The sequence below is a fragment of the Puccinia triticina genome, chromosome 6A (assembly GCF_026914185.1).
Source record: "Puccinia triticina chromosome 6A, complete sequence".
In the NCBI taxonomy this organism is placed as follows: Eukaryota; Fungi; Basidiomycota; class Pucciniomycetes; order Pucciniales; family Pucciniaceae; genus Puccinia; species Puccinia triticina.
In genome coordinates, this window is record NC_070563.1 from 2,026,694 (window position 1) to 2,036,793 (window position 10,100).

At 43.5% G+C, this 10,100-nt stretch overlaps 3 protein-coding genes across 3 annotated transcripts; 1 reads left to right on the forward strand and 2 right to left on the reverse strand.

The window, feature by feature from the left end:
• Window positions 1-744: 744 nt before the first annotated feature.
• Window positions 745-3,336, reverse strand: PtA15_6A267 (uncharacterized protein; the record flags this gene model as incomplete). The annotated part of the gene is made up of 12 exons (XM_053169954.1): window positions 745-1,021; window positions 1,106-1,211; window positions 1,293-1,436; window positions 1,520-1,546; window positions 1,657-1,704; window positions 1,775-1,870; window positions 1,954-2,075; window positions 2,158-2,204; window positions 2,274-2,524; window positions 2,617-2,677; window positions 2,743-2,887; window positions 3,134-3,336. 12 exons carry the CDS (start codon window positions 3,334-3,336, stop codon window positions 745-747), a joined length of 1,527 nt encoding a protein of 508 aa, XP_053021194.1.
• Window positions 3,337-3,714: 378 nt separating this feature from the next.
• On the forward strand, window positions 3,715-6,157 carry PtA15_6A268 (uncharacterized protein; the record flags this gene model as incomplete). Its single annotated transcript, XM_053169955.1, has 11 exons — window positions 3,715-3,969; window positions 4,068-4,251; window positions 4,361-4,388; window positions 4,468-4,553; window positions 4,676-4,827; window positions 5,062-5,295; window positions 5,376-5,402; window positions 5,488-5,564; window positions 5,672-5,839; window positions 5,920-5,990; window positions 6,081-6,157. 11 exons carry the CDS (start codon window positions 3,715-3,717, stop codon window positions 6,155-6,157), a joined length of 1,359 nt encoding a protein of 452 aa, XP_053021195.1.
• Window positions 6,158-7,558: 1,401 nt separating this feature from the next.
• On the reverse strand, window positions 7,559-9,412 carry PtA15_6A269 (uncharacterized protein; the record flags this gene model as incomplete). Its single annotated transcript, XM_053169956.1, has 5 exons — window positions 7,559-7,632; window positions 7,713-7,780; window positions 7,873-8,037; window positions 8,127-8,176; window positions 9,173-9,412. 5 exons carry the CDS (start codon window positions 9,410-9,412, stop codon window positions 7,559-7,561), a joined length of 597 nt encoding a protein of 198 aa, XP_053021196.1.
• Between the last annotated feature and the right edge of the window lie 688 nt (window positions 9,413-10,100).

Consider the following 10,100-nt stretch of genomic DNA (forward strand, 5'->3'; position numbering starts at 1 on the left):
GATTTTGCTTCTGATGAGGTTTAAAGCAGAGATAAGCAGTAATTTACCAAGTTCAATCTGAAATATTAAAAATGGCATGCAAAGCAGAAGCATTACAGATTGTCCCAAGTTATCATTTTCTAGGCTGTTTTTTTAATGGACTCACAAGATTCAGAAGTAAAATTGGGGAAGCAGAAAGGACTGCTGAACTTTCCCGGCGGATTTTGGCTTGTTTTGTTGAGAGAGAAAGAAAAAACTACAGAGAGATCAAAATTTCAAGAGTAAAACAAAATCATATGCTTTGTAACTGGAACATATCACAATCTATGAAGTGTGAACATTTATTGAATACTCAGGCAACATAAAAATGATGGATGGCCATGTTTCTATTTCTTTTCTTTTTGTAAATGGGGCACACATAAAGCAGTTTCATAAGGAAAGAGTTGTGAAATGAATGTTTGACACGGTTGTCACAGGTTGAGATGGAGGCATCGTCCACAACAGGCAGTAGGTGAATATGATGACTCGATAGTCTGCTCCTACAACAGACCCGTGGAAATGAAAAAGAGCAGAAGAGAAAGGCACCACACACAAATTGACAAGCTTGAATTTAATGTGTGCTGAGTGAGAATCAAGATTCGACCAAGCTGAAAAAGTGATTTTATGCTGAGTGACCAAACTTGATATTACAATGGCATTTATACAAGGAAATTTTTACTATTGGTGGCTCAGCTTTTCTTTGTGTTGAAAGTGTCAGTGTTTTCTTCATGTATGACACTTCTGACTTTTCCCACTCCCATTGTCCGAGGGGCCTCCGTGACCATACAAACCGTAGATGAGCATCATGCTGATCATCATGATAGCAATAATAGGTGGCTGGAACGAGGGTGCGGTAGAACTTTGTTCCTCTTGGGGTGGATGGATGCGCTCAGTGCCACCACTATCAGGTGGATTGTTGCTTCCAGGCGTACATCGGCCAGGTGCAGTGCCGATTTCAATTTTTGGGGGTGCGTTGATATTTAATGAAATCGTTACATGTGCACTGAGGAGGAAGGGCACAAGCAGGATAGAGCCCGGAAAGTCAACTGAGGAATTGAGAAACGGGATTCTTAAAAGCGTTACTTACCGAACGCCACCGCTACTTCCACCGTCAAAGGGCTCTGCTTGGGCTTTCCAGGAACCGGAGTCAACCTTGTATGACGGGTCAGCCTCGTTCTTGACGGCCTTAGTCGCTGCAGAACATCATGAATAGGGATGAGTATGCTCTCGTCTAAGACCTAAACTGGACAAACAAACTGCGCTTTGCGACTAACATGCATCCTTGTAGTTCGGATCTTTGTAGATCTTTTCATTCAGTTCATCCGGAAAAAAGACTTGGCCAGTTGCTGCAGCGTATTGCACGGAATCGGAGTCTATTGTTTTCTGATTAGCGATTTCATACCAGTCGGTTCTGACGACTGAGTTACGAATGGATCATCAAAAAAAATCAGATTCTTTTGTCACAGCTTTTATCAGAGGTTTGTGGGATCAAATACTCAACTGGCATATATGCGGGGAGCTCGTTTCACTGCGTTGGAATGTGGTGGATAGGAATTAGAGCGAGATTTTGAAGGGAAAATCATGTGGTCAGAAATTTCTTGAGCGGCTGTTTTTCAAATGAGAGCCAGTTATACTCACCTTCCGGGCCAGGGTAAATGGTTTCAAATCTGGCTATCCCCTCGGAATCTTGGATTTCACCGGTTTGAGTAAAGTGAGTATGTAATAAGAATAAGTTCCTGAAGTCGATAGGGCTTACCTGTGCCTAAGCCTCCTCTTAACCATGAGGAGCAATCCGCCTGAGAAGGACTCGAGCCGGTGGGTTCTCCGGAATATGCGCCATGACTGTTAGAGCCTAAAACATGGAATGGTCGAAAATTGAAAGAAATCATTGACAGTCAGTGAGATATACTTGGTCGAAACGTATGTGTGGCTGACCCCAAATTTCGACTAAAGCGTTCTCAACGGGCGCGCAAGAATCCGTATCTAATACGGTGAATTGAATTGACAAAGGGAAGCCAGTTTGATTTTCTTTCAGGTTGGAGCGCAAAAATGTGTTTCTATAGCTCAACAATCAATTAGTGAGGGTGGTCTCGAAGGTGAGTGAGCTGGGGAGGCTCAAAATAACGCTTTTGAACGCACTTGATATAATGTGATCCTTGAAGAGATGTTGAGTTCGGTTGATCTGACTGACATCGCAAAGGGTCAGGGGAACTGCGTTGAAAAAACACAAGTGAGAAAGAAATGATTGAACGAACTTTGGTGGCGGGAAGAGCCCGGTGCTCAAGAATGGGTCGAGAAGGCTCTGAGAAACAGGAAAGAAACGAATGATAGAGAAGCAGAATGGCAAAGATCGTAGGGGGTGATGTGTAAAATGTGCCATTAATTCCGATTCGAGATATTGACCAGGCCATCGAGCCCGGTTTCGTGAGTTGAACAGCTGATCGGGCCTCTAGAGTATCCACGCAGAAGGAAACTAAGCGAAGTGGGTTGGTGGCCAGAACGCGTGCTTGAAGAGAAGATGGGTGAACTGGGGAAATAATCACTGGGATGTATGCGCAACTTGATTGCCCGTTCAAGACCTGCTATCTCCAGACGTACGTTGCAAGAAAACAAGGGTAGAGGCGCCAGAGGGTTTGGCAACGTACAACACAGAAGTTGACTGACAACAAAAATGGAGTCAAGGAGACGGGATGCGGCTGCCCCATGATTGTGGCGGGCGGATACCCAGATTCCAGAACCAGAAGGAGCCAGAAGCCTGCTCCTGCTGATACAGTGCCCCGCATGCCGACCGATACTGATAGGAATACTGAACAGTACTATGCCGATGTGCTCGGTGCTGTACTTATTTACATGTAGAGGCCTGGAGAGGCTGCAAAACAGGGTTAAGGTTCAGCACCGCAGGTACCCAGTCAATGAAACTGGGACATTTCGTGAAGATGAGGAAACCACCCGCGGTCAACCTTAAGAGGGGTGACGCCGTCCCGCAGGGACCCTCCGGCGCCAGCTCCCTCCGGTCGACGCAATGTGCCGCAGGTGTTGACCACTCCGGAGGGAGGGAATTTGGAATCTGCTCACATCCATGACGCTTTTTAGTCAAAAGCACCCGTGCACTGACTGCTGAAGCCTGAGCATCACTTGGACGGACGGCTCTGGAAGCGCCCATGCATGCCAACCGAGCCGCATTTTCCTCGGTTGGCCACCAACGGAGCCGCATTTTCCTCGGTTGGCCACCAACCGGGCCGGATGTGCGTCGGTCGCCGATCCAACCGATGTGGAATTCTTCGGTGTAGGCTGGGCGATGATGCCTCGCAGCGCCATGCACCGATCAAACGGTTGCATCGGTTGGAGCCCCCCCACGTAGGCTCAGGCGCTTCAGCAGAGCAACCAGGCATCAAGGCAGCTCGCTTCCCCGAGAGAAAGCGGATCAAGTCAAAAGACGACCACTCGCTTTGTGGACGCAGGAATATTAAATTTACTGGCTAAGGGTAGCAAGCTTTTCTTCGCATATGATCAATCACCATTCATTACCTCTAAACACATTTTCTGGCACTCATTGACATTCTCTTCTTCGCTAGTGCAGCGCTCTCACTGTGACTAAATATTCTAACAAGCTTCTTGCTCATTGAGAACTAGCCCCAACTAGTTTACCAACCCTGCTTATTATTCACTCTCACTAACAAAATTGGAGTTTTTACAATGCAATTTTTCTTTGGACATTTCTTTATTTACGTGGTGCACGTGGCTTTCTATTTGGAAAATTTTGGTGCCTCCGCCCGCACAACTACTATCTCGGATTCAGATCCGAGCTCATCGCAAATCCAGTTTAATGGCCAATATCCACCTACTAACCCATCATGTAAACCTCTTCCAATGACGAAAAACACTTGGAATCAGCTGAAGTTAAATGACCACCTCAAGAAGTTCCCCGGTGGTGATAAAATGAGTTTGATAGTAAGTCAACTCTTGTTTGTCTGCTCGAGCTTCGATTGAAGATGTGCTGCTAATTACGATGCGGCTATGATTTCTCAATCAATCATTTCTGATCATAGCAATATGCGACCAAACTCAACATGACCAACTTTGTTTGTGGTGTCGGAGGGGCTTGTAATGCCGGACAGCCTTGTTATCCGCTCGAAACACCTGATTGGTACATCTTATTTGCAGTTCAACAGTGGAATTCTTACATGAATGTCTACTACGAAGCAGTCAGCTATGGAATTGCAATTGTCCAATGTGAGTTTGTGAAGAAATAAACCTATCACTATCAGATTTGTTATTGAATTGGTAGGATCGACCCATTGCTAACCTTCTTTCTTCAACAATTTCAAAATGTCATCAATAGCAAGTATGAATGCATTGATAGCTTCACTGTAAGAAAGAGGAATTAATTCACTTCATTTTCACCGCTAAGAAATTGGGACATTTTTCTGTCGAATTGGACCCTTGTAGCTTTCCGGCAAGTGACACCTCAGCCATTCGGAACATCAAGGCAAACCTTGGAGTTCAGGCAGCATTTTCGCAAGTGACTGGAACAAGTATGTCCTTATCGTTTGTAGTCTCTGCTTTTGATCATGCTGTTCCAATTTTTTTTAATCTCCCAACTCCGAAAAAGATATGTGGTGTCTGATTATTTGATTCCTCTCTTAACTTTCTACAGTCATGATTGATTTCATGCTTGCTATTGGTTCATCATCTGGGCCTTGGTTTGCTTTATTTGATTTCCTGAATTTTATCATGGTTGCTGGACAAGGAGTCGCCGCATTTGCAATAAAAGAGCCACCAGCACCCCTGCAAGATGGGTTCTTCCAGGTAAATATTGTTTCAATTCCCTATTTGTTTTGCCATGATTGAGTACCACATGGAAATATTGGGTATGGCATGTCAAGTTCAAAGCTGTGCCACAAAAAACAGGATATAAACAATATTTAAACTTAACTATGACACTTAAATCCAAACAAACAGATATTTTATCTCAATGATATTCGTAAATTTTGTATGAATTTTACGTAATTTGATTTGACTGACTATGTGTGCCTATCACAGTGGTCAAATACAGCATATTATCTTTCAAAATATGAGGAAGTTATTCACAAGCAAATAGCAGAAGAGGGCAAAAAAAGAATTGCCGCCGGAATCAGCACTGATCAAGGTATATATGGGGTTGTCAAGGATGGAAATTTCATAGAACCAGCAAATTTTGCATCACTCCCTGAACTTCAAGAAAGGATTCGTCTTCTGGCTTCAGCATTGGGTTTGAACATGTTGCTACATTCAATTGTTTGTCCCAAAATTAATTTTAACTCAACAATGATACATCTTTTGAATTTTGTGATTTTTTTTTTTTTTCATAAAAAAAGAATGCATTCATAACTGTTGGCTCAGATGTATGTTGAAAAGGAGGTTTTAGCTCAGAATTTTACTATTAATGAGTTTGACAGATTTCCTTTTTTACACCCCTGGATGACACAGCCCTGCAATGACAAAGGAAAAAATGGTGCATGGCCCGAAGGAACACGCCTTTCATGGTGTGACAAACCCGATGGAACGTAAGGAAAATTTCAAAGAATCAATGAAATTGAATCTTGATTAGTTCTGCTTTTTTGACATCCAATGTTTTTTGATACTCATCATTTTTTTAAAAATATTTCTACAGGATGCACAATATTGTGATTGCAAAAGATGGCAAGACACATAATGATATCAACAGTGCTAGTCTCATAAACTCATATTTTGGAATTAGTACTGAATTGATTATTAATTCATCAATCAAATGCCAAAATATGAACAAAGGTTGGAACTATGTTCCATGGGCAAAAGACAAGTGAGTAGGATGTGCCTAGGAGCACCATAACCCCCTTGAATGTTGTATCTCATGTAGAATTTCAATTCATTATTCCACAGGGGAGCATTGCCTAAAGGACCAGACTCAGACTGTGTCTTTAATCTCCCTGTTTGCTACACTCAGGATAAAAGTAAGTAATTTTCCTGAATACTAGGCTTTAACTTAATCTGAAAAGGGTAGCTGATTCCAATTTGATAAACATTCAAAAAAACAAATATAGATGTGCATAAAAAGATCCACAAGAAAAAGTGGACAACAGCCCGAGCTTGTAAGCATGCTGGCCTTCCCCTGGAGTAGTAACCAAATCAATAGCAAAAAAAACCCAATGTACATCTGAATCACTTCCACCACTGTGGGGAATCCCATGAGTTTTAAATGGACATAACTTAGCTACAATGAGAAATATGAATTTTAGACAATATTAACAATGGGCCTATACTATACTCTATGATAACTGGGCCTTTCTGTTATAGTATAGGTCTGGTGGTACCACCCTATACTAGAAACTGTACTAGTATTGGCCCTTGGTCCAAGTGGCCCGTATGGTATTCTGTGTTTTTTTTCTGAAACAAAAAATACAGGTATAGTAAATTTTTTTTGCCCCTGGTTACCACAATCAAGCACTTAACCAGGTGGAAACATAAGGCAATGAAATGTGGGCTCCTGATGATTGTACCGTCAAACCATTCCACTTATCTGGTCCTTGCGGTAATAGCACCGGCTTATTTAGGAACACCAGGTAGCTCTTGTTCTCTGCGGCTGCAGATGTGGTGGTTTTTTCCCTTCAACTATTTCACAATCAGTCAGCAGCCTTTTGTGGCTTTGTGAGGATTTTCCCCTTCAGGGGACTTTGCTGAGGCCAAAAAGGCTTTGGGTGCTCTGATCCCCAAGCCCAAGAAATAGATAGATTTTCATCCCTACAAAGTAGTGGTACTGGCCACATCTGGCCAGTATAGTATTGAGATTTTTTTTGTTTCTTCCTTCATTTGGATATAGTATTCTCCAAAAAGAAAAAATCCACATGTAATTGGATATAGTATTAAAAATACATTGCTGAAAATGGAAATAACAGTACTGCTATTGGACCAAAGAAAATACAATAACAATACTATACCAATATCTGTATAGTAAAGGCCCATTGTTGACAATATCACTTTAGACTTGGGCTTCCACAAGTCTGAATTGTAGCCATTATGCACTTGAAAGAATGAAAACATGCTCTCCAAAATTGTGCGCATTACTTGATACTGTGTACCCCAACTATTACATTCCAAAAAAATGTAGTGCATTAAGAGAGGAGTAGGTAAGCCCCTCGATGACTGGTAACTTGCACGCACGTCTGTGCTGGCCGGTCCTCGGGGAAGTTGTGTATACACCGCTCGATGACCAGCTCGTGCCGGCCATCGGCACGGCGGCTGTGGGCAATGGGTACATATGTATGTAGCCGGACCTTCTGCCCCTCGAACTTTCTTTTCGAGGGGCGGTGTGCCCGACCGACTGAGTTGGCATTAGAGATCCGGGGGGCAGTGATCCCGGGGGACCGCGTTCGAATCTGTGTGCGAAGAATTTTGCTCTGCTGCGCGAAGTGGGTCCGTTTGGAAATTGCTACTTTTGCCAAGTTTGTTTAATTACATTTGTTTTATGCTTTAATTTTTAGCATCTACCTTTTTTGTTGCGTTTTTACTGATACAAGTCACTTCAAATACCTGGGAGCTGGCCAACGTCTCGACAAGCTTTGAGAGCTCCCATTTTATTTGCTGCCTTTTGTAAATCTATTGATGAGATCAAAAAGGGATTGATGAGCACTTGCACTGATCTCGTCAGAAACATCCGAAGTAAAAAACGATTTTACCTTTCCGCGTCAGGTCGCAAACAGAGAGGCTCACAATACATTCAGCGTCTGGGTTTGCCGGAAGTATTCTGAGACATGAGGTTGGTTTCAACAACGAGTCAAATTGAATATTTCGTGTAACATCCAGTCCCTAGAAGAATATTGTAGCAATTGCCCTTACGTTTTTTTATACGGATCGTAATTGTAACTTCCATACTTTTGCTGGCAATCCCAAGAGTGCTCAACGAAGTACTGTGTTGTGAGGTTGTACTTGGCAGAAAGTAGCTTGGCTGATGGAAAATGTTCAAGCAGTTTGCCTTTGAACGATTGTACGATATTCATCATCCTATAGTATGTCAGGGATCAGCCACTGTGTGTCCTTTATTTTTACAAGAAAAAAGAAATCACATTCCGTCCGCGTTGCAACAAGAAAACACATCATCACCAGGCAAGGCGCCATTTGTTCCATCTTGGGTGCATGGTTTCTGGAAATTCCAACATTACAAAAGATGAAGGCTTAGTTTTTTTTTTCGAGATGGTCGCAACATGAGTCGAATGCCTTACATGTCCCCTTATTATGAAATAATTCTGTTTGTTTGAAGTTTGAAGAGCAGAAGTATCTTTCGCGATATCAGTTGCGTTTTGCAATGATGTATACATACACTAGCCTAACACAATCCCCTCGTTCCAGGGGCCGAAGGACCGGCGCGCCGGGGGCGCCTCGCGAAGCGAGCCTCTGGAAGAGGGGCTTGCAACTTAAGTGCCCGTCCTGGGGTGAGAGATTTCCCATTTTCGCTGTATTTTGGGTAATATTCACTTCAACCGTGGATGGCGTCTTCATCTGAGCTCCCCCTCGGATGAGATGCACATTTCCCAGCAGGCGGGCATCTTGCCTTCCTGCTGGTATTTTTTTTATTAAACATTCTTTAGAAAAATATCACTTTCCTGAGACTTGAAAGCTCTTGAAAGCTGGAGCTCAGCTCGGAGCAGGAAGGAATGGGAATCCACATGGAGCTGTACTCTAGAAGATACAGCCCATCAGTTTTTTTTTTCAGATCATTGACGGCCGCAATTCATGCAAGGATGGAATGCATCCGACTGGCGGGCTTCATACAGTGCAAGCCCTGAACAATCTGCCGGTCACTCGTCTCAAAAATGTAAAACTTCAAAGGGCCATGGCCACCGGATGGTTTGCTGGATTTTATCCATGCTTGGGCATGGGAAGGGCCGGATGTAGGCCTTTCAATTGGTGTAACAGGCCTCGGGAAATTCCCTCTGCAAGATAGGGAACAAGCGGAGGCAAATTCCTCCCACCTAAATTTGAAAACCGCTCACGCCAAAAGTCAGGGATACCCCACAAGCCCCTCTTTCAGAGGCTCGCTCCGCGAGAGGCGCCCGGCGGTGTTTCACCCGCCTCCCTCTGAAACGAGGGGCTTGTGTTAAGCTAGATACATACAGGTGAGCGAGTACATCCTACGCACAGTGGCTTTCCAGATAGCTGCAATTAGCCGTGCTCGGGCCACCGCTGAGATTGCACTTCGTATTTCATCTTCGGAACGTTCGGTGGCGGAGAAGTGGTTATTAAGGAAAGCCCCGCCCTTCAAGACGCCATAGATACCTTCGTCCGTACTGATACCGTTTTCAAGGACTTTTTTCGTAGCGTCTGAGAGCTTTGCTTGAGTTTCCGCTTGAGCGTTTGATAGCAGATAACTTACATCCATCGTCTGTTATCAAATGTTCATCTCAATGGACGTCAATCATTCACCAATAAGCATTTCTAAGCGAGTGTATGAGCGTTTGTAAACCTACTTTTGAGAATTCATCGGAGGGAAGCTTAGCGTATACATTGTGGTACGTCCACCACAATCCAGTCGCAAACCCGGATCCACCCTGAATGAATGGCCAAATTTTGCCCCCAAAGAAGGCTATCATACTTGGAAAAACGAAGCCGGGGATGGCTCCAAAAAGACCCGCCACGTCACCCATAAATGTACCAGCTATCATAATAATATCAGGTTGATGTGGCGCATAATCATTGACCTGGTGTACTCAGGCCTCAGCAATTCAAAGCATTAAAGAGTACTTTATTTTTGCTCAGATTAAAAATCTTACAATAGATGAAGCTAGGCCTACCGAATTGAATATTTCGCGGAGAACAAATTCATGTTAGTAAGAAAGCTCATACCCGTAATTGATTTGAATTCATGTATGACTGGAAGCAGCTTAGGGAGCACTAGGAACTGACCTTGAATGATATCCAAAGCGAAAGCAGTTGCTTGGTAGATTTGATTATTAAATGAGTTCCAGTTTTGAGCGGCTGTAAGAATATACCAATCCCGACCACGGACTGGCAAGCATATCTGTTGTGACAGAGGTTTCAATCAGAGATTTGACGACTCCGTGCTTTAG